Genomic DNA, 23,133 nt, shown 5'->3' with positions numbered 1-23,133 from the left:
GTCATATAAAAACCCAAAACTAACACTCAGTGAACAATGTTTTTGTCCACAGTACAAGTACAAGGAAGGATATCGCAAACAGCTGGGCCACCACATTGGGGCCAGGAACATTGAGGATGACCCTAAGATGATGTGGTCGATGCACGTGGCCAAGATCCAGAGTGACAGGGAGTACAAGAAGGACTTTGAGAAGTCCAAGACAAGGTTCAGCAGCCCCGTGGACATGCTGGGAGTGGTGTTGGCCAAGAAGTGCCAGGAGCTGGTCAGTGATGCCGATTATCGGCACTACCTGCACCAGTGGACTTGTCTGCCAGACCAGAATGATGTCATCCATGCTAAGCAAGCCTATGAGCTCCAGAGTGATGTGAGTACTTGCTGATAAGCTCTGGTCTACTGAAATGTTTGTAATTTCCTTGGAATATAAACTAGAGTAGTTGCTCTCATACAGTATCTTTTCACTTTTGCGGAGTGAAGTAATCTGAATGTAAGGGCATTATGAAGGTTTATGTACAGCTAAACATCAGAATTAGCTCCATATCAACCTTCATAGTAGGGAACTTGAATATATTTAAATGCTGATTAACATATAAAGTGGGAAATTTTTAAGTGCTGCCTTTATATTTTGTAACAGAACTGCTACAAATCTGACCTTGAGTGGCTGCGGGGCATTGGCTGGGTCCCAATTGGTTCCTTGGAAGTTGAGAAGGCCAAGAAGGCAGGAGAGATCCTGAGTGACAAAATTTACCGCCAGCACCCGGACACCATCAAGTTCACCAGCATCCCAGATTCTCTCCCAATGGTGTTGGCCAAGCAGAATGCAGACACCATGAACAAGGTGAGTCTGGATTTAATCAGGTAACTCATCAACAATGTCTGCCTAAACCCCTGAGACAGGACTGGGGCCACAGACCTGTGTCTGTGCTGTGAGATTTCACCACTGTAAGGCTGTAAAAATATAAGTTCAATTTTTGGTAATCAGTGGGAAACTTGTTTTCATCAAGAGCTGATTTAATAATATCTTCCTTGAGAATTACTAAGTTAATTTGTCACAATTATCAGTTGTGAATGTCTCCAAATACTCTGCTGTGTTTGTCCTGCAGCGTTTGTACACTGAGGCCTGGGATAAAGACAAGACACAAATCCACATCATGCCTGACACGCCTGAAATCACACTGGCAAGAGAGAATAAGAAGAACTACAGTCTGGTGAGTGTGGGAGCTCTTTAAATGTAACTGCTCCAAATGGCTGGATCAGGAATGTTCTGGGAAACCTCCTAGAGGTGGCACTATCAGTTTCCTTAAGTAACTCTCGTATTTATCAAAAAAATTGTAATTTAAAAATATTGTTTGTGTATTTGTAGTAGTGCATACATAGAACAGTGAGCACTGGTGAGAAGAAATTCTATAAATTCCCCACAAGTTGTGTGTTTCCCCTGAATTTTTGGGGAGTCATTTCAGCCAGTGTGCATAATGTTGGGAATGCAAAAATTAATACCAGAAAGGTAATTATTAGTGTAATTCTGAAAAGGTGTGATGCCAGTGTTCAACATTATTTTAGGCAAACATGTTCACATCAGTAAGCCATGTCAGTGGTTTTAAAAAGTTTTACTCCATTTGTATGGAAGAAAAGTTTAGCTCTAAATTGCAGTCAGTGTTACATTATTTAAAACAGTAAAATAAAAATTAATTAACAAGTATATTTAGCAAAGGTCTTCCTTTGACATGAATTTGTATCAGCTACTGATATGAGATTTTGAGTTAAAGGTAGATAAAACTGGGTGTAATAAATCTAAATACAATTATTAGATCTACTTCCAAGCAATTTGTTTTGCATAGAATATAACATATGGAACTTACCTGAGTCCCATTAATTCTTCATCTAGAAACAATACAGGCAGGCCATGGAAGATTCAAAGAAGAAAGGCTATGATTTGAGAGCTGATGCCATCCCCATCCAAGCAGCCAAAGCATCCAGGCAAATTGCCAGTGATGTAAGAATCTAACTTTTTGTTTCTTTCTATGTTGACATCTCTCCTCTGAAACCTGAAAATTATCAGCTGGATCCTGGAAAAGGCACTGCAGTTAAGCTGTGGCCTTAAGTAATAGATTTTTACAAGTAAATTATCATGTATGTTTTAAAAAATAAATGTTGATAATTATAAAAACAATATAATGCTGCTTTTATGATAGTTGTATAGCTAATAACCCTATATGTGTAGATAAATATTTGCAGTATGTATATCATTATACGTAGTAAGGATTAAGTGCATTTAATAAGACCAGGATTATTTCTTACTAATATTAGTAAAGCACATTTCTCAAAAAGGAAAATGATAAAAAATTTTGGTTTAGGGTTCTAACTCAAATAGCAAAAAATTTTAGTCCTAGAATATTATTAGCATGAGAATTGATTTGAATGTTTGGGGGGGGTTTAATGGTAGGTTATAGATAAATTTGGAAAGGTTATTGTTAGAAATATTTACTATGAGTAACTGATATTTATAGGTGATACAGAAATGTAATATTTTGGTTTGTGTTTCAGTACAAGTACAAGGAAGGATATCGCAAACAGCTGGGCCACCACATTGGGGCCAGGAACATTGAGGATGACCCCAAGATGATGTGGTCAATGCACGTGGCCAAGATCCAGAGTGACAGGGAGTACAAGAAGGACTTTGAGAAGTCCAAGACAAGGTTCAGCAGCCCCGTGGACATGCTGGGAATTGTGTTGGCCAAGAAATGCCAGCAGCTGGTGAGCGACGCCGACTACCGGCACTACCTGCACCAGTGGATCTGTCTGCCCGACCAGAACGACGTGATCCACGCCAAGCAAGCCTATGAGCTCCAGAGTGATGTGAGTTCTCTGATATTTAAGTTTTGCTGAGGAATGTATTTGATATTTTGCATAATTGTATCAGGCCATCTTGTTCTGATGTGATAGAACCAACATTTTGAGATTTCTTTTTAAATTTTTTTGGCTGAAACTGAGCTCTCCAACAGGATGTGTTAACTAATTGGTGCTTCAATGAAATCCTCTACCTCCAGAATTGCTATCTATCATTTACCATTCTGTGAAAATTGGATAATGGTTTCACCCTTAATGCAGTGGAAATGCACTTATTTTTTTTATATTTTATCTTGTGCTTTGAATTTATTTCAATTAATTGTTGATAGTGAGGTTACTTATTGGTGAACTATTCACTATAAGTTGCATTATTGTTATTGATAGAATAACCTGTGTGGGTGATTTTTTTCCTATTTTTTAAAAGAACTGCTACAAATCTGATCTGGAATGGCTACGGGGCGTTGGCTGGGTCCCAATTGGTTCTTTGGAAGTTGAGAAAGCCAAGAGAGCAGGGGAGATCCTGAGTGACAAAATTTACCGCCAGCATCCAGACACCATCAAGTTCACCAGTGTCACGGATTCCCTGGAGATGGTGTTGGCCAAGCAGAATGCAGACATCATGAACAAGGTGAGTCCTGATCCCTCTGGGTGGCACATCAGAGGTGTCTGGCTCAGCCCTGGAGACAGGACTGGGAATGATCTGACCACAGGCAATGGTCATTGGTTTATTCCTTCTCCTTAATCAATGTGGTGTTGTTTAAGTGTTGTTACATTTCCACAAGTCAATCCTCCTTTTGTTAATACTATCTCTTCCTAATGACCTAACTGATTATCCCTGTTACATTTCCTATATTTTTATCTGCTATGGTCTATGTTTTCCCTGATTATTGAGATATTAATCTGATTTTGAATGCCGTATCAATCTGTTCCTGTTTTCTTTTCTAGCGATTGTACACTGAAGCTTGGAACAAAGACAAGACCTCGATTCATGTCATGCCTGACACCCCAGAAATCCTGCTGGCCAAACAGAACCGAGTGAACTACAGTGAGGTGAGTGCAGCTGAAATCTGAGACAATTAACTTGTACTTCTGACAAGTATGCTGTTGTCATCCCTGACTTTTAGTTAATGGTAAAATATTGCCAGGTTTTTTCTTTTCACAAATGGTTTGAAATCAGAGTTGTTCCAGAAATTGAACTCCTGGATCTCTAACTGGGCTATTGAAATATATTATCCCACATAAAGTAGAAATAATTTCTACAGCAATGTATGAAAATAACTAGTTTTGCTTTGCCTTCCCTAAATGATTTCTATTTTCCAAGCATCTACAGTGAAATTACAAGGTCTTTGAAATCTGCAGTTTTTTATTTTCCAGTGAATGTAGAGCTGGGCTGAAGATGTTTAAGATGCCTGAAAATCAACATTATTCTTTAGGGACTTGAATACTCCGATGTGCTCAACTGAAATGCAATTTTGTTTTTGAAACTAGATTGTGGTTTTTTTTTCTCTCAGAAAATGTACAAACTGGCCTTGGAGGAGTCAAAGAAGAAGGGCTATGATTTGCGTTTTGATGCCATTCCCATTCAGTCTGCCAAAGCCTCCAGGGAGATTGCCAGTGAGGTGAGAGGCCTTGTTCTCATTTCTCTATGGTTCTGGGAGTGGAAATAATCATAAGGTTTTCTACTGTCATACTTCATAGAATAGATAATATAGAAATATATTTTCATAATGATTCTTTGTAATGATTCCACTACATTGCCTTTAGTGTATGGAAGAAAGGGGGAGCCAGTATTTTTATCATGAGGAATATATCACAAAAATAAAGAAATATAATAATGTGAAGATTATTAATATGCCCCCTGCAATACTTCTGTTGATGCCCATGGATATTCAAGCAGCATGATCAAAAAGGTGTATGAACCAATGATAGAGATTGTCAGGTTAATTTCTGATTCAAACAATATTGCTGTTCAAGTGTCATAAGGAAATTCAAGATGTCTGAACATAAAAACTGGATTAAACTATATGATGACTATGATAGCTTGTGCTTCAGGTAAGGCAGCATCACTTGAGATGAAGGATAACAGATTTTTATGCTCTGTTTTCTCTCAAGTTTGATATTTCATCCCTTTGTATACAGAGAAAATCATATGGTCTTAGTCAAGGAGTTTTCAAAAAGATTTAAGTAAGTTAATATTTACAATTTCATCTTAGTAGTAAAAGAATGTGAAGTACCAAACTTGTTAGAATGTGGCATTAAATATTTAGTGAATTGAAAGCGTTTTATATAAAAGGTCTCAGGTAATTATATCTAATCAAAAAGTTTCTTAAATGAAAATTAATCCCAGAGTAGAAAGGCTTATCTAATATTTTTATCTTCACAAACTAATGAGTATGTTAAACTGCTAGAACTATTTATTAATTTTTCAATACACCAAGTAACTTTAAATCTTTTCTGTTTCAGTACAAGTACAAGGAAGGGTATCGGAAGCAGCTGGGCCACCACATTGGGGCCAGGAACATTGAGGATGACCCCAAGATGATGTGGTCAATGCACGTGGCCAAGATCCAGAGTGACAGGGAGTACAAGAAGGACTTTGAGAAGTCCAAGACAAGGTTCAGCAGCCCTGTGGACATGCTGGGAATTGTGTTGGCCAAGAAATGCCAGCAGCTGGTGAGCGACGCCGACTACCGGCACTACCTGCACCAGTGGATCTGTCTGCCCGACCAGAACGACGTGATCCACGCCAAGCAAGCCTATGAGCTCCAGAGTGATGTGAGTTCTCTGACATTTAAGTTTTGCTGAGGAATGTATTTGATATTTTGCATAATTGTATCAGGCCATCTTGTTCTGATGTGATAGAACCAACATTTTGAGATTTCTTTTTAAGTTTCACAATTAATTGGTGCTCAGATCTCCTAGAGGTTATACCAACTAACTGATATTTAAATGAAATTTTGCAAGGATTTGGACTATTTATCATTTACCGTTCTGTGAATGCTGGATAATGGTTTCACCCTTAATGTAGATGAAATGCTGTTATTTTTTCCACAATTTTCTTTACAGCTTTGAATTTGTTTGAATGAAGAGCTGATAGGAAGGTGTTTTCCCTTTGAAAAGATGCACTGTGTGACATACATTATGATGGTTATTTTATTAAATTGTGTAATTTTTTTTTTTATTGTAACAGAACTGCTACAAATCTGACCTGGAATGGCTACGGGGTGTTGGCTGGGTCCCAATTGGTTCTTTGGAAGTTGAGAAAGCCAAGAGAGCAGGGGAGATCCTGAGTGACAAAATTTATCGCCAGCATCCGGACACCATCAAGTTCACCAGTGTCACGGATTCCCTGGAGATGGTGTTGGCCAAGCAGAATGCAGACATCATGAACAAGGTGAGTCCTGATCCCTCTGGGTGACACAGCAGAGGTGTCTGCCTCAGCCCTGGAGGCAGGACTGTGAATCATCTGACCACAAGCCATGCTACAGTTCAAGCATGATGCATTTTAATCCTTGTGCTCTTGGTATTTCACTCAAAACTCTAAGATGAGCTCATGGAAGACTCAAATTTGTGTAATATTCTGCATTTTACATTTAAATATTTTCCTTGGGGTGTGTGTGCATTGGGTACTAATAGTTCTTTGGTTTATTCATTATTCTGAAGCAATGTGGCAGTTTCCTTAATGTTTTTGAACTCCCTCATATTAATTCTCATTTTTTTATGTTACTTTTACCATATTAACACATAACTGAATATCCATGCTATATTTCATAGCGTCATAATAAGGTTTGGGTTAGAAGGTACATTAAAGATCATTTTGTTCTAACCTTCTGCCATGGGATGGGACAATTTCCCCTAGACCAGTTCCCTATCATTTTAGTTAATGTGTTTTCCATGTTTATTGAGGTATTAACCTAGTTTGGAATGTCATATAAATCTCTTCCTCTTTTATTTTTTAGCGTTTGTACACTGAAGCTTGGAACAAAGACAAGACCTCGATTCATGTCATGCCTGACACCCCAGAAATCCTGCTGGCCAAACAGAACCGAGTGAACTACAGTGAGGTGAGTGCAGCTGAAATCTGAGGCAGTTAAAGGGTTTCTCATAAGTACAATTTTCATCACCTTTGATTTTGTGTTAATGGTAAAATATTGTCAAGTTGTTTATTTTCATACATGGCCATTTCCAGAGCTGAAATCAGAGTTATTCTTCCACAAAAAAAAATTTTTCTTTTAGAATATATTATCCCCCATAAATGAGAAATCATTTCTAAAGCAAGTTGTGGAAACAGGTAGTTTAGCTTTTTAAATGTTCCCATCTTTGCCTTCCCTAAATGATTTCCATTTTCCAAACGTCTACAATAAAATTCCAAGGTCTTTGAAATTTTTTTTCCTACAGAACAGTATTTAAATTGTCTGAAGATGAACAATATTGTTTAGAGACTCCATTTGTTCTACTGCCTAGCTGTGCTGAACTGAAATGCAATTTTGAATTTTGTTTTTTTAAAATCACATGTGACTCTTTCTCACAGAAAATGTACAAGCTGGCCTTGGAGGAGTCAAAGAAGAAGGGCTATGATTTGCGATTTGATGCCATTCCCATTCAGTCTGCCAAAGCCTCCAGGGAGATTGCCAGTGAGGTGAGCAGGCTTTGTTCTCATTCTCTATGGATTTGGTAATGGAAGAGAATCAGAATCTTTGTTCACTTATTTGCTAATGTCACATTTCACAAAATATAGAAATCTGTTTTCGTAGTGATTCTACCACATGCCTTAAGTGCACAAAAAAATGGATACCCAGTAATTTTTGTATGAGTTATGTATCACAGTAATGAATAAATATAATAATATGAAGATTATTTATATGCCCCCCATTGCTCTTCATGGATGTTAAAGTAGGATGAACAAAAAGATGTAGGAGTTTATGCTAGAGTTTAAGATAATTTCTGATTCAAAATAGGAAGTCCTTTAAAATCTGTCCCCAAAAGAGATATGTAAGTAAATAAATTTTAAAAGTTTAAATGCTTATCTTTTCTGGAGGAAAGAAGTAATTCTGTTTCAGTGTCACATTGAAATGCAAAACATAAAAGCTGGAAAAAACTCTGCAATAACTGGGACAGGTTTTGCTTCAAGGATTAGGCAATATCACTAAGAGACAGAGGATAACAGATTTTAGTGCTCTTTGTTTTTCTACCAAGAAATCTGTTTAAATGCTTTGTCTTACAAAAGGATAAAATATATAAATATACATATGGATTTTTTTTCCTGCAGTACAAGTACAAGGAAGGGTATCGGAAGCAGCTGGGCCACCACATTGGGGCCAGGAACATTGAGGATGATCCCAAGATGATGTGGTCAATGCACGTGGCCAAGATCCAGAGTGACAGGGAGTACAAGAAGGACTTTGAGAAGTCCAAGACAAGGTTCAGCAGCCCCGTGGACATGCTGGGAATTGTGTTGGCCAAGAAATGCCAGCAGCTGGTGAGCGACGCCGACTACCGGCACTACCTGCACCAGTGGATCTGTCTGCCCGACCAGAACGACGTGATCCACGCCAAGCAAGCCTACGACCTGCAGAGTGATGTGAGCAAATCCTTAAATTTGTAATACAGCATTTCTGTAACTCAGTAATTCTGTAATACAATAATTCTGTAATACGGAATTAAGTCTTGCACAATCTAATTTTTAGAATATGGATAATAAGCCTCCAGTCGCTTGCATCAGACTTGTTGAAATGTTTTCATTCTTTCATTCTTTCAGTTCTTTCTTCAAATTCATGTTTTATCCTATTTTTTCAGTCCTTAACCTGAGGTATAATTTGTGTGTTACTCTGATACTAGCATTGTGCTCCAATACCTCTTTTATTTCTCTTATTTAATAATTATTTTACTAAATCTTCAAAAACAATTGTTTTCAGAACCATTTCCTCAGAAACATACCAAGTTGTTCATATTGTATGTGCTTGTTTATATTAATTTTAATATTTGATCCCGCTTGCCCATATATAACAAACTTTCAAATTTTTTCAGGCTGTTTACAAATCAGACCTGGAATGGCTGAGAGGCATTGGATGGGTTCCTATTGGCTCCTTGGAGGTTGAGAAAGCCAAGAAAGCTGGAGAAATCCTCAGTGACAGGAAGTATCGGCAGCCTGCGGACAAAATCAAATTCACCAGCGTGACCGATTCCTTGGCCATGGTCTTAGCCAAGCAAAATGCTGAGATCATGAACAAGGTAAGGGTGGTACTGCCAGTTAGTAGAACTTGTTCATGAGGTGAAAAATTCAAAATACAAAGTAAAACCAAAAACTTATGGATTTAAGAGAAAATTAATGTCCAAATTCAGCCATTGTACAGGAAAGCTGTTATCTCAGGGCTCAGTCTGAAGTGAGCAGTTGGCAAAAATCTACTGACAAAAGTCCCTGAAATCACAGATTTTTCCAAGAATAATACTTCATGATGAACAAGTGATGAGGAAATACCTGAAGTTCTCTGGATGTGAAAATTGTGCAACATATCTCAGATCTGGAGGGTGAAAGTCACTAAGTACCTCCTCCTTTATAACAAACATGATCAAACAACTTATACAGAATAATTAATACACTTTTCCTCCTATGGCTGTTTCTCCACAGTCCAAAATCTATCATTTGCTGCACCAGCTTAACCTGAGAAATAATGAGGAAGGACAAAGTTTTCCTTGTTGAACTGTTCAGAGAGAAACTTTGCTGTGTCAGGGTATTAGAGCTTATTGGAACTACCCCCAGCAGTTAGTAAAATAATTGTAATTGTAAAATATTTTCATAAAGAACTTTTTGTTAAGGGCTGTTTTCCTCTCTCGCAGCGCTTGTACACGGAAGCCTGGGATGCAGACAAGAAGTCCATCCATGTCATGCCTGACACACCAGACATTCTGTTAGCAAAGGCCAACGCAGCAAACGTTAGCAAAGTAAGGACATTCAAAAATTTACTGAACTAGTGGAAATTCAGAGTTAAGTCAGCATTTCTTTAATCATAAAGATGTTCTGAAATACACATTCATGAAAAATTCAAGAGACAATTATGAAATGTAGAACTCCCATCTTTCAGAATATTGATATGCCATTTTCTGTCTTCTCTTGTGTAGAAACTTTATATACAAGCCTGGGAAGATGCCAAAAAGAAGGGTTATGACATGAGAGCTGATGCAATTCCAATCAAAACTGCAAAAGCATCAAGAGATATTGCGAGTGATGTATGTTCTTCCTCTACATTTATTTTCAGTTCCCTTTAAAACAAGGATATGCATTTTTGTGATCAGTAGCAATAGGAAATTATGGGACCTCCATCCCAGGTTCACTTCTTTTTGTGTTTGCAGTACAAGTACAAAGAAACCCACGAGAAGCAGAAAGGCCACTACATCGGGTGCCCCAGTGCCAAGGATGACCCCAAGCTGGCGCAGGCCGCGCACGCCATGGCCCTGCAGAACGACCGCCTCTACAAGAAGGCCTACAATGATTCCAAGACCCAGATCCACATCCCTGTGGATGCCCTGTCAGTGCAGGCAGCAAAGGAGTGCCAGACCCTGGTCAGTGACATTGACTACAGGCAGTACCTGCACCAGTGGACCTGCCTTCCTGACCAGAACGATGTGATCCACGCACGGCAGGCCTATGACCTGCAGAGTGACGTGAGTGACAATCACTGTAGGAAAGCTTTAGGGCAGATCTGTGAGGCTCTGTTTGTTAGTGACTGGAAGATACACTTTCAAATGCATGTTCATGGGCCTGCAGTCAGTCCTGGTATGTTTATTTTATCCTGTCCAATGGATTTCAGCCTGGGTGCCAGAAATATTTGGGGCAGTTCATAAGGAAGTCATGTTTTCTTGGTCTGCTCTAGAAAATGTTTGCTTTCAAACTCCTTGCAGGTCATGCCGCCAGTTTGAATGCAGTGTCTTAAAAGTAACTTTGTTTCTGTGCAAATCAGGAGTGCTGTGTCTAGAAGGGACCTGATACAACAGAGCATCACTGGCTGCTTGTTGCGTAAAGAGTAGAATAATTTTGGGAAAGGCTTATAAAAAATCTTGTACTTAGAGTTACAGCTGCAGAATCCCAAAATGGTGTGGGTTGGGAAAGACCATGTTATTCCAACCCTCTGCCATGGGCAAGGGACATCTTCCTGTAGGCCTGGTTATTCAGAGCCTCATCCAGACTGGTCTTGAACATCTCCAGGAACTGAGAGTGCACCAGCTCTCTGGGCTAAGAGTTACCTCTGCAGTGCCAGTAACCCTTGGTTTGTTTGTAGAACGTGTACAAGTCCGACCTGGAATGGCTGCGAGGCATTGGCTGGCTGACAGAAGGGTCTGTGGATGTGGTCAAAGCCAAGAAGGCCCAGGAGATCCTCAACGACCGCCTGTACCGCACGCGGCCAGAGCAGCTGAAGTTCACCAGCATCACTGACTCCCCAGACGTTGTCCTGGCAAAGATGAACGCCATGCAGCTCAGTGATGTAAGCTCCCCTTCACATTTCATTTCTTTCTGGTGGAGAGTAGAATTTCTATGGTGACAATGATGAAGTTTTGCAAATTGGAATTACCGAAGAATTCCTCTTGGTGTTTTTCTCACCATGCTGAATTGCCATTGTTCTTCCTTTCTCCTCAGCGTCTGTATCGTGAGGCCTGGGATAAAGACAAGACCCAGATTTCCCTCCCTTCAGACACTCCTGTCATGCTGCAGTCCAAAGTCAATGCTCTCAACATCAGCAGTGTAAGAGAATAAAATGAAATATTTGTGAAGTGTTAGAAAGTGAAGGCTGGCAATTGTTCTTCCAGTTTTTGCTGTAAATGGTGGTGCACAAACTCACCTTCTAATGTGCTTGTAAACAGGAAATTGCATCTAGAGGCTTTTTATCACCTCTCAGCCTATAAACAGGTTGTGTGTTCATGAACAAACTCCCAAGCTCAGTGTGCAATTCCACACAACTTCTGCTCCCTTTGGCAAAACCTGCCAAATACATTCCATGGAGGAGTTGTTAAAGTCTGCAGACATAGTGGTCTGTCTTAAGGAATATTTCTGCTGCCTCTTTGAGTTTTAATCTTGCACCTACTTTAAGTAATGAGTTTTCTGTTGAGATGCTTGCCAGGATCATTATTGTCACTGTCAGTTACAGGAAGCAAACAGGGCTCCCAAGCTGGTAATTCCCAGCAAGCAGGTTTTTAGAGAAGGCATTTCACTATGTTTAACAAAGGTGATTAATTTTCTTTGCAGAAACATTATCAGAAGGCCTGGGATGAGGTCAAGGCAAAAGGCTACGACCTAAGAGCAGATGCCATTCCCATCAAACAAGCCAAGGCCTCCAGAGACATTGCCAGTGAGGTACAGCCTTCTCTTCATGCACTGCCTGTGTCTCAGCAGGGCTGAGTGCAGCTCAGGCTGGCAGCCTGAGTCTGGTGGCTGCGTCCAGGTGAGCAACACACCTTCTGTTCTCTCTGCATTTCCAGTACAAGTACAAAGAAACCCACGAGAAGCAGAAAGGCCACTACATCGGGTGCCCCAGTGCCAAGGATGACCCCAAGCTGGCGCAGGCCGCGCGCGCCATGGCCCTGCAGAACGACCGCCTCTACAAGAAGGCCTACAATGATTCCAAGACCCAGATCCACATCCCTGTGGATGCCCTGTCAGTGCAGGCAGCCAAGGAGTGCCAGAACTTGGTCAGTGATGTTGACTACAGGCAGTACCTGCACCAGTGGACCTGCCTTCCTGACCAGAACGACGTGATCCACGCACGGCAGGCCTATGACCTGCAGAGCGATGTGAGTACCCACAGAGATGTGTAGTTTTATTATTCAATAGATTATAGCCTTATTCTGATTGTTCAATGCTATGCAGTCACAACAGATTTACGTTGAGACTGTTTTCTTCAATTGTTTGTTACTGCTATTATGTGTTCTTTTGCACCCTTAAAAAGCATTGGTTTTATCTCTGAATATTGTAAAACTTTAGTTCATAATGTGTTACATAATGCTTTTGGACACATCTGATTTGGAGAGGCTGAAGGATTTGTCTTTCTTGCTTTGATGGGACTTAGGAGTAAGAGCTGTTGGCTGACTTGGAATCAGGTGGCTTTTGTTACTTCTGTTTGCTTGAGCAAGCTTGGAAATTTCTTTAATTGGAAGAAAACTCTATGAGGTAGCCAGTGAGAGGTTTTAGTAGCTGAATGCAAAGCAGGACCAGTGCAGCTGATTTTCTGACCTGGCTTTGCTGCTTATCAGTTCCTCTTCCACTGTTTCAATTACAAACTTTGGATGTGAGGTTCCTGTTCCTTGCTGTTTGTCAGTTTTCCTGGTAGGCAGCTTGGGCTTTTGTTGAAATTACTAGAGGAAGAAGTGTTTTGGAGGAGACAGGAGCAGTCTTCTAAGCTTTTAATATTCATCATCATTAACTGTAGGTCCTTTCAGTTGTTTTTCCTTACAAGGTTTAGAATATGTTGTTTAAGAACTGAACTACTTAAAAACTTGTGGCCAGATTTAATTTTACTTATGACACTGAACATCTCCTGTCTATAGAAAGGATTTATCTGACTCTAGCTAGGTTTATAAAACATAATCTGCTTTGCATAGCTTAAAATAATTAAGACAATCATTTTAAACAATGTTTTCCTTTTCTGACCATCTCACCCAGGCTGTGTACAGGTCAGACCTAGAGTGGCTCCGTGGAATTGGGTGGTTGCCCAATGACTCTCCAGAAATTAAGAGGGTGAAGAATGCCCAGGATCTCCTGAGTGACAATGTGTATCGGACCCCCATTGACAGCGTGAAGTACACCAGTGTTGTGGATTCCCCAGATGTTGTTCTGGCCAAAACCAACGCTGAACAGATCAGCGCTGTACGTTCCAACCTCCTCAAAGCTGCTTCCACACTAGAAACTACAGCTAAAGAGAAATCTCACTGCTAAAACATAAAACTGATCAGTGGTGTTTTAAGTTCAAAGCTTTTCCAAACATTTTACTCTTTAGAGATAATAGTTCAGGAGAGATTGATGGGATTTTATGTTATTGATAAGTGAAATTCCATAAGTCTGATGATTATTAAATGACTGTTTTAACAGCAAAAATATAAAGAAGCCTGGGAAAAGGACAAGACTATGATCCACATCATGCCAGACACTCCTGAAATCAACCTTGCCAAGGCTAATGCTGTTAATTACAGCCAGGTATGTTTATCATTCTGTTTTCTCTAAAATAGTATGTGGATTATATCATTCTATGATATTGAATCTCTGTGAACCTCATTGAAATCTATCCTCATACAGGGCTTGTGGCATTCCCTTCCTTCTACTGAGTGTCCTTAAAGTATTCAGCCATTTAAAAATAAACATTTGTGTTCAGCTACTTAAAAATTATTAATATCATGCCCCACTGAGGGAATATTTTATTAAAATGGATGACAATCCAAGGCATAAAAATATTTTCTACACTTTTACAAACACCCTTCTGTGCTATATATGTTGTATAACTTATGTTGCATGTTTCAGAGGCAGCTGCATTTATGGTTTGGAGCAGGAGTACTGCTCAAAAAATTTCATTATATTTCAGCAAATAAATGGCTGGAAACTCTGTTTCTGTAATGGCAAATGCCAGAGCATTCAGCATGTGTGTGATGTTTTATCTGTCTCTTCAGAAACAATATAAAGGAGCTTGGGACGAGCTGAAGATGAGCTGCGATTTGAGAGCAGATGCCATTCCAATCAAGACAGCCAAGGCTTCTAGAGAGATTGCCAGTGATGTAAGTGCCAAAAGAGGCATCTCCCATGCTCCAAGAGCTCTTTCTAGCTGTTACTGATGGTGACCTCTGCTCTTCCCCCAGTACAAATACAAGCTGGAGCACGAGAAGCAGAAAGGACACTACGTGGGAGTGCCGAACGCAAAGGGAGATTCCAAAATCCAGTTTGCCCTGGACGTGGCCAAAGTTCAGAGCGAACGAGAGTACAAGAAGCACTTTGCCAAGCAGAAGACCCAGTGCCACCTGCCAGTGGATATGGTGTCCATCGTATCAGCCAAGCACGGGCAGGCCCTGGTGAGCGACGCCGACTACCGGCACTACCTGCACCAGTGGATCTGCCTCCCGGACCAGAACGATGTGATCCATGCCAGGCAAGCCTACGACCTCCAGAGTGATGTAAGTCCACCTGAAAACACCCCCTAACTTAGTCCTGTATTGCCTCTTCTCATCCTGCTTCAGCTCTAAGGGGTGGGAATCTGTTCCTGAATTCAGGGAGCTCACCTTGCTCTTTGTTAGAGTTGCTAAGTCTAGGCCACTTATAAATTGCCATGGTTGAAGGGTGATAAATTCAGATGTAGTGCTCATGTTGGAACTGCTGCTCCCTTTTTAACCACTGCATTCAATTCTGTTATTTTTTGAGTCATGCTGGATTGTCCAGGGAAGTGTTGCTAAGAGCATGGACCCTCTTTTGTTTTCCCAGGCTGTTTATAAAGCTGATCTGGAATGGCTGCGGGGAATCGGATGGTTGCCAAATGATTCCCTTGGAGTCAAGCATGTCAAATATGCTGGAGATCTCCTGAGTGAGGTAACCAAATGTTTTTCAATACTAAAATTTTCTGCAGGGGTATTTGTCACTCAAAGTACTTTAAATGGTTTAAACAATGAGGGTTTTTTTCAAATGAAAAATTTGAAAAAAATTTTTGAAATTTGAAAAAAATGCTGCAACTGGAGCATACTGCAGTATTTTCACAACATTCATTGTGTATGGAGAGATTTTTCTCCATGAGAACTTCCTTGTCTCGTGTATCTTATTCACAATTGCTGTATTAGGCATCAAATATTCCAGGATAATCTGTTCTTCTCTTTTCTGTACAGAGGAAATACCGCACAAAAGCTGAAACTCTCCCGTTCACTCCCGTGGCTGACAGAGTTGATTATGTCACAGCAAAGAATAGCACTGAAATCCTCAGTGATGTAAGTTTGCTCTCAGTGTCTGGGCTACATTTGACTTCTGTGATTCTGTATTTAATGTGCTTTGTCTACTAGCCTTGCCAGTTCAGGGGTTGGTTTTTTATTTTGTGTGTAGATTATGGTGTTTTCCCAGTTCTTTGGGGGTGCTACAAGGCAGTGATTTCTTTCTGTGTCCTAGATTAAATACCACAAAGAATGGAATGAGGCCAAGACAAATTATACTCTCACAGATACACCACAGCTGGACATGGCCCGAGAGGCAGCCAGAATTCTAAATCAGGTGCGTGGTCTCTCCTTGACAGCTTCTACTCACTTTTTTTAGGTATTTAAAAAACCTGCCTTACTGATAACAACTTGAAGGAAGGATTTGTTATCCTTATGCCTCTAAATAAATTGCATACATACAGTAATTGTTATCACTGTCGTAGTGTTGATTTCCTCATCAATTTTATTTCCCACAGAATTTGTACAAGGAAAGCTGGGAGAAAGAAAAAGCCACTGGTTACCTCCTGCCTCCTGACACGGTGCAGATCTCTCATGCCAAGCACTCGAGTGATGTCCAAAGTGAGGTAATGATTCTTCTCATTAGGAAGATAAGTGCTTGGAAGCCTGAAATGTTAAAGGCCTTGAAAATTCCCAAACAGACTTAAAAAGCTTTCCATCTGGAATAACATCCAGACTTTTCATGGCCTGTGAATTCTACTGTCCTCCAAATAATTCAGCTATCTTTGTGATTATGGGGTTTGGAGGTATTAGTGCTGAAGGTCAGATTCCTTCTACATTCCCTCTCTCTGGAAACAGTCCTTTCAAAATCAGCTGAGCTGGACTTCCATATTTTGTAAGTGTTAAATTAAAAAAAGTGTAAAATTTGAAGTGATACTATGATTATAACATATATGGCTCTAACTTCACTTTTTTGGCATATCAAAATCTCTAGGCCAGTACACACTTTTCATTTTTAACATTTACATAATTGATCTTGATATTATTACATGACTCTTATTTGGAATAAACATTTTGTCAAAACAGTGTGATGTAAATATCCTAAATAAGCATTCACTCTTCAGACAATCTCAAATAATTTGTTGCCAAAATGAGACTAAATACGCTTATTAGAAAACATTTTCTAGCAAGTCTTTCCTCTTCTGTTAACAATACCTTTTACTGAAAATGGGGAGTATATTAGACTAGAAAATGCTATATTTTGAACAGGAAGGCTTACACAAGGTAATATTATTGTTTGTGACCAGATTTTTATCTGGTGATGTACTGAAAACCTAAGACTGCATTTGACAACTCCCTGTCTCGTGTGTTCTTTGTTTTGACAAAGCTGAAGCTGTTCCCAGGTTAGAACCAGAGTGGGTACAGCCAGTGCTGATTTTCTCTGTGTTTCTCCCCTCTCCCACCAGCTGAAATACAAAGCTGAGTATGTCAAGCAGAGAGGTCACTATGTGGGAGTTCCCAAGATGAGGGATGACCCCAAGCTGGTGTGGTACGAGCACGCGGGCGAGATCCAGAACGACAGGCTGTACAAATCAGACTACAACAAAACCAAGTCCAAAATCCACATACCTTCAGATGCCATGGCAGTTGTGGCAGCAAAGGAGGGCCAGAACTTGGTCAGTGATGTTGACTACAGGCAGTACCTGCACCAGTGGACCTGCCTTCCTGACCAGAATGATGTGATCCACGCACGGCAGGCCTACGACCTGCAGAGTGATGTGAGTGATGGTGCAGCCCTATGTGATCCTTTCTACATGGTCTGGCCATGGATATTGCCCACAGCACATCATCTATCCTGAGCTCAGTAATTTCTGTTCTTTTGCATTGTCTTTCTGGTTTAGAATGTCTACAAAGCTGATTTGGAGTGGCTCCGTGGCATTGGTTGGATCCCTCTCGATTCAGTGGAGCATAAGAAGGTTAAGAATGCACAAGAACTGATAAACAAGGTAAGAGAAAATATTTCAGCAGTTCCACAATTGGCACTTCTTTCTCATGCAGTGTTTAAGACATTATTTCACCTCTTTGCAGAGAGCATACACCAAAGAAGCCCTGGATAACTTTTCCAAATACACCAGCGTGGTTGACACTCCTGAGATCACTTTGGCAAAGATGAACTCTGTCAATCAGAGTGATGTATGTACCATTTTTTAAAAATAAATTTCATATAGAAGAATTAGGAGATGATTAAATTGCTTTTGCTAATTATACTAGTTTTAGCCTTATATATTTGTGTGTGCACCTCATTAATAACAGGCTTGCCTGGGGTGAACAAGTTTAGTAAGAAGTGATATAAAAGAACAACGCAATACTGCTGTCCAAATAATTTAACATTTTGCTGTAGAAGAATATGGCATGTCCCTGATTTAGAGTTTGCATAGATTTTTCTAACAGAAAACTGACTCCTGTTCTTGATGAACAGTTCATGGAATCCCTGGTGTTGCTAAACTGTATTTGCTGAGCAGTATCTTGAATGTTTCAAGAATACCATGTGTATTTTGAGGTGACACAGTAACATTTGCCTGTGTATTACAATGGTTGAAATGTCCTGCACAACATTATTGCATTGAGACACAAGAGAAAATTAATGTCTACTACTAATAGATGGACTGTTGGCAGTGATGTATTTCTCCAGTGGAATTAACACTGTATTTGATTTCTTTTGTAGCTAAAATACAAAGAAACATTTAACCAGGAGAAAGGCCAGTACATTGGGTCTGATGATACTCCTGCTCTGCACCATGCCAAAGACATGGCCTTGCTCCACAGTGAGGTGAGATCCCATAAATATCAAACTTTGAAATGTGGAGTGGACCTGAGGAGCTGTTCTACTCTCAGTAGTGTCACTAGGGAGATTATTTAAACCCTTTTTTCTTCAGCTTTCCTCTTTGGATCAGTGCAATCAGGATGATTTTTTATTGAAGTGATCTCAAAGGACAGCTGTGTGGTGCTTAGAAGTCAAAATAGTGTGACAAAACCAAATATAATTCCATCCAATAATATCTTTGGAGACTACTGATAAATTTTACATTTACTTTTTGTGCAAGAAATGAAGACTGTAGATGATTTACATTATTAAGCAGTTACTTTTGAGTAGTCTCACTGATTTTAATGAGAAACCTTAATTTTTTAAAATTATAAGTGATTACTTATTCATATGAGTACACACTTTATAATTTAATCTGAAGGTGAATATATTTAATATCTAACAAAAAGTTTAGGAAAGTGCCATTGACACTAATGTTTCTTTAATAAACACCAATATTTCTTGAAGATTTTTCACAATTTTGATAATCTATAAAATTATCAATCTTAATTCTATACTACACTTTTATACCAGAGCTCATTTCTATATTTTGGATACTTTTATTACACTTCTGGTATAAATGTAATAAAGCAAGCAGAAATCAGCTCAAATTTGTGCTCAGGTAACTTCCTGAAGTGAACACTTGTCCTGTTTACCTTGTACTGAATGACTGTTCAAAATTTACATTCTCCATTTAATTTATTGGGAACCATTCTGTAAAAATATTCTGTATTCCATGTTATATCCCATGTGTATATAAATGGGAAATATAATTGATTTTTTCATTAAACCTGTGTGTGCTTTTTCTTGTCTAGAAACATTACAAGAAGGCTTGGGAACTGAGCAAGCCCATTGGATACTCTCTGGATGAGAAATATGTTCCACTTGTGGGAGCCAAACATGCAAACCAAATCAACAGTGAGGTCAGGAGGGATTTCCCATTCTTTCCCTTTTCCTCCCCAATATGTTGTTAGAATGAACATTAAAATTTCCACATGAATATTTTTTCAGCGTAAATACAAGGAAATATATGAGAAGCTGAAAGGCCACTACCTGGCTGGGAAGGATATTGGTGATTTCCCCAGTGTCATTCACTCCCTGGAATTCCAGAAAATGAGGAGCGTGGTAAGGAATGCACAAGTCTGGAATATTTTCCATTTCATTTATTTCACCATTTGTTTCACAGATGAAATTCACTATTTTATTGCTCAAACATAAATAGTGCAAAGTTTAATGGAACTCTAGAATCACAGGATCATTAAGGTTGGAAAAGACTTCCAAGATCAAGTCCAACCTTAAGTAAATCCACAATAATATCAGTAAAAATTAGTTCAACATGCTTATGTTACCTGAATGCTTATTTTTATATGTGGGTTGAATAATTGAATTTAAAATTATTTAGGAGATTGAGAAGGGATTTGTTCAGCTGTTAGGAATACTACAGCAAGGAAAAAAACCCCTTTTCTGTTTCAGTCTAAGGATCTGAGTAGTAAAAAATACCATGTGGGATTAATTTCCTTTACAAATAAAAGTGTAGATTTTGAGTTGAAATAGGTATTTAAGAGCTGGAAAAGTTGAAAGCACATTTGGTGTGTTGCTGTTGTCAGCAGTGCACATACAACGTGTCACGCAGGGCCTAAAATCAGTGTAATCCCAAATATTCTATCTTTAATCAGATGAAAACCATGTGTGGAGCATGAGTTTTTTAATCCTGAAGACTTGTTAGTTTTCTCATCAGGTGTTAAAACTGCCAGTGAAGGTAATTGTTGCCCTTCCAGAAATTTGACAAAATAAAAGGTGACTAATATCCAAGTTAAGATTTCTATCCTGTTGAATCCCATGGCAACTTAGTTACTTAATCCAGGTACCACATCTCAGATAATGCTGTGACCTTTTAGTCCAGAATCCAAAGTTGTACAGAAAACCACTCTGATTTCCTCTCACCTTTTCCCCACTCTTTGCTTTTCAGCTGGCCTACAGAAAGAACTATGAAGACACCAAGAAGAATGTCCATATCCCCACTGACATGATGAACCACGTCCTGGCCAAGAAGTGCCAGCACATCCTCAGTGACCTGGAGTACCGCCACTACTTCCACCAGTGGAGCTGCTCCCCTGAGGAGAACGATGTCATTCACGCCAGGAGAGCCCAGGAGATCCTGAGTGATGTATGTCTGTCATTTATTCAGAGCCATGGATTAGGCTGGCTTGGAAGGGACCCATCAAGGTCATCCAGCACACCCCAAAAATCCCACCAGGAGCCTGAGGGCATTGCCCAAACTCTTCCAAATTTATGTGAGCTTACTGAGCCCATTTGTTTGATATTATAGCAGGCTTTCCCATCATTCTTCCCAAGTATCTTCCATAATATTTAAATATTAAATTAAATACTAAATTTAATATCAATTAAACATGAAATTTCATATTTACATATTAAACTATTATTAATTGATTTATTAATATTGATTCATTAATATGAATTAATAACCGTGGCCTTGGATTCCTAGTACCAATCACAGCAGTGATCCCTATCTATTGTAATTGGGAATGCTGGAATTAGCACAGGGGCCAGGACAGCATCCAGAATCCTTCTGGATCCAGTGGGTCTGGAAAAGAATTCCCCTTGTTTGTTGGGGTTGTATCAGCCCACAGGTGAGAGAATGGTGCTCATATTCTGCAGGCAGTATTGTCTCAGCTTGGGCCAACCAACCTTCCCAATAAAACCTAAGGGTGTGTGAATTGCCTGGCTTAGTAGGATGCAGAATTCCTTGGTTTAATTTGCAGAAGGCAAATTTCATCCTAACCTAATGTTCTATTCACTTCCATGTAGTCTGTGTATAAAGATGACTTAAACTGGCTGAAGGGACTTGGATGTTACGTCTGGGATACTCCACAAATCCTACAGGCTAAGAAATCCTATGACCTGCAGAGCCAGGTAAGTCTTCCTTAAATAAATTAATAAATACTTATGTAGTTTTTTTCCTTCCATTCATGATTCACTGGAGTTGACATGTCCTAGTCTAGAGCTGAATGAAGTAATTCCTGTTAAATCACAAAGATTTTGTTTAAACTGTGAAAATACAGTCTTGGAGTTGATTCTGTGGAGACATCACTTGTGTTATTGGAGGGGCAGAAAACTTAGGAGAATGTAAAGACAGCTGTGGCTTTAAATTTCATTATTCCTTAGTCCATACTGGCTGTATATTAAGTATTTCTATTTTATGACCTGTCACTTTCAGAGTTGATCTTAACTGAGCTGTAATCTTTGATTTCAGCTGTCCAGATGTGATTTTAAAGGAAGCTGGCAGGGGATTCCCAGGTCATTTCCAGCACTTATGAGTGTTTTGTTGATTTTGTGTCCTTAGATAAAATACACCTCTGCAGGGAAGGAGAACTTCCAGAACTTCAGTGTGGTTACAGACACCCCTGTCTATGTGACTGCTCTGCAAAGTGCTGCCAACGCCAGCGAGGTGAATCCCCACCTTTTCTGCTCAGGATTGTCCTGCTGAGCATTGAAACAATTCACTAAACCCAGCTTTCATCCCCCAGGTGAAGTACAAGGAGGAATTCCACAAAACTAAGGACAAGTACACAACTGTGACTGAGACTGTGGATTCAGAAAGAGTTCAGAGTTTGAAACACCTCTATAGTGATGTAAGTGTTTATGCACAGTTTTCTTTCTCTTAAGGACCTTTAATCTGGATGTTTGTTCACTGTTTGAAGACAAACATCCAAACCAGGAGCTTCTCAAAGCCAGTGCTGTCCCTCTGCACTACTTGAGCTTGGGGGAGATGTTGTATTTCAGGCAAGGGCCATATTTTCCAATTGTAATGCCAGTCTTGGCAAAACACCTGGATTCATAAATAGATTTCCTGAATAAAATTACACCTGAACAAAATTAAAATCTCTGACAACAGACAATAATAGTTAGAAAGGATTTTTATCACCCTTTACATGCACTTGATATTAAGTATCACTTAATATCTTTACAATGCTTTACCATATGGTGTCTAAATAAAAGGAGAAGGGCTTTTGGTTTCTATTGGTTGCTGGTAATTATTTACAAGAACTATTTTTCCACTCACACAAACTTTCTATTTCCCCACAGAATCTCTACAAGAAGGCCTGGGATAAAGTGAAGGCCACCAGCTATGCACTGCCCTCAGATTCTGTAGCCTTGGCACGTGCTAAAGAACTGAAGCACAATGCAAGCATTGTAAGTGAATTAAATTCTTCATTTTTTAATCACTGCAGTGATTAAAAAAATCTAATAATTCAATCCTTCATGCCTTGCATCTACTATCGATATAAATATTTTTTAAACTTTAATTTTCCTTCCCCTTTTGAGATATGATATGTATCTGTAGATAATGATTTTTCTCTGATAGTCATTTGGGTAACAGTCCTTTGTGGCTTCTTGTCATGGAAAAAAAAGTTAATTTTTATAGTAATCCAAACTGAAAATGTTAGGGTTTTTATGATCTAAGTTTTTTTCTAGGTTTTTTTCTCTAGTTAAGTTTCATGATCATCCAGGTCAGAAAA

The 23,133-nt window shown here is 39.4% G+C and overlaps 1 protein-coding gene across 25 annotated transcripts in view; it reads left to right on the top strand.

The window, feature by feature from the left end:
* NEB (nebulin) overlaps nucleotides 1-23,133 on the top strand; it is a 99,935-nt gene that overhangs the window by 31,176 nt on the left and 45,626 nt on the right. For 21 of the 25 annotated variants that reach the window (XM_059476297.1, XM_059476273.1, XM_059476296.1 and 18 more), the window contains 40 exons: nucleotides 53-364; nucleotides 632-835; nucleotides 1,101-1,205; nucleotides 1,883-1,990; nucleotides 2,542-2,853; nucleotides 3,269-3,472; nucleotides 3,790-3,894; nucleotides 4,356-4,463; nucleotides 5,308-5,619; nucleotides 6,035-6,238; nucleotides 6,804-6,908; nucleotides 7,376-7,483; nucleotides 8,114-8,425; nucleotides 8,872-9,075; nucleotides 9,682-9,786; nucleotides 9,964-10,071; nucleotides 10,195-10,506; nucleotides 11,121-11,324; nucleotides 11,477-11,581; nucleotides 12,083-12,190; nucleotides 12,316-12,627; nucleotides 13,496-13,699; nucleotides 13,922-14,026; nucleotides 14,494-14,598; nucleotides 14,680-14,991; nucleotides 15,296-15,400; nucleotides 15,691-15,789; nucleotides 15,965-16,066; nucleotides 16,248-16,355; nucleotides 17,196-17,507; nucleotides 17,631-17,735; nucleotides 17,818-17,922; nucleotides 18,455-18,559; nucleotides 19,408-19,515; nucleotides 19,604-19,717; nucleotides 20,562-20,759; nucleotides 21,422-21,526; nucleotides 21,957-22,061; nucleotides 22,141-22,245; nucleotides 22,700-22,807. In XM_059476297.1, the coding sequence (XP_059332280.1) occupies nucleotides 53-364; nucleotides 632-835; nucleotides 1,101-1,205; nucleotides 1,883-1,990; nucleotides 2,542-2,853; nucleotides 3,269-3,472; nucleotides 3,790-3,894; nucleotides 4,356-4,463; nucleotides 5,308-5,619; nucleotides 6,035-6,238; nucleotides 6,804-6,908; nucleotides 7,376-7,483; nucleotides 8,114-8,425; nucleotides 8,872-9,075; nucleotides 9,682-9,786; nucleotides 9,964-10,071; nucleotides 10,195-10,506; nucleotides 11,121-11,324; nucleotides 11,477-11,581; nucleotides 12,083-12,190; nucleotides 12,316-12,627; nucleotides 13,496-13,699; nucleotides 13,922-14,026; nucleotides 14,494-14,598; nucleotides 14,680-14,991; nucleotides 15,296-15,400; nucleotides 15,691-15,789; nucleotides 15,965-16,066; nucleotides 16,248-16,355; nucleotides 17,196-17,507; nucleotides 17,631-17,735; nucleotides 17,818-17,922; nucleotides 18,455-18,559; nucleotides 19,408-19,515; nucleotides 19,604-19,717; nucleotides 20,562-20,759; nucleotides 21,422-21,526; nucleotides 21,957-22,061; nucleotides 22,141-22,245; nucleotides 22,700-22,807 (6,567 nt within the window). The remainder of the gene's footprint in view (nucleotides 1-52; nucleotides 365-631; nucleotides 836-1,100; nucleotides 1,206-1,882; nucleotides 1,991-2,541; nucleotides 2,854-3,268; nucleotides 3,473-3,789; nucleotides 3,895-4,355; nucleotides 4,464-5,307; nucleotides 5,620-6,034; nucleotides 6,239-6,803; nucleotides 6,909-7,375; nucleotides 7,484-8,113; nucleotides 8,426-8,871; nucleotides 9,076-9,681; nucleotides 9,787-9,963; nucleotides 10,072-10,194; nucleotides 10,507-11,120; nucleotides 11,325-11,476; nucleotides 11,582-12,082; nucleotides 12,191-12,315; nucleotides 12,628-13,495; nucleotides 13,700-13,921; nucleotides 14,027-14,493; nucleotides 14,599-14,679; nucleotides 14,992-15,295; nucleotides 15,401-15,690; nucleotides 15,790-15,964; nucleotides 16,067-16,247; nucleotides 16,356-17,195; nucleotides 17,508-17,630; nucleotides 17,736-17,817; nucleotides 17,923-18,454; nucleotides 18,560-19,407; nucleotides 19,516-19,603; nucleotides 19,718-20,561; nucleotides 20,760-21,421; nucleotides 21,527-21,956; nucleotides 22,062-22,140; nucleotides 22,246-22,699; nucleotides 22,808-23,133) is intronic. The other 4 variants (XM_059476289.1, XM_059476293.1, XM_059476294.1 and 1 more) reach the window with 4 other exon arrangements.

The sequence above is a fragment of the Ammospiza nelsoni genome, chromosome 7 (assembly GCF_027579445.1).
Source record: "Ammospiza nelsoni isolate bAmmNel1 chromosome 7, bAmmNel1.pri, whole genome shotgun sequence".
Classification (NCBI taxonomy): domain Eukaryota; kingdom Metazoa; phylum Chordata; class Aves; order Passeriformes; family Passerellidae; genus Ammospiza; species Ammospiza nelsoni.
This window is presented reverse-complemented; position numbering and strand designations above follow the sequence as displayed.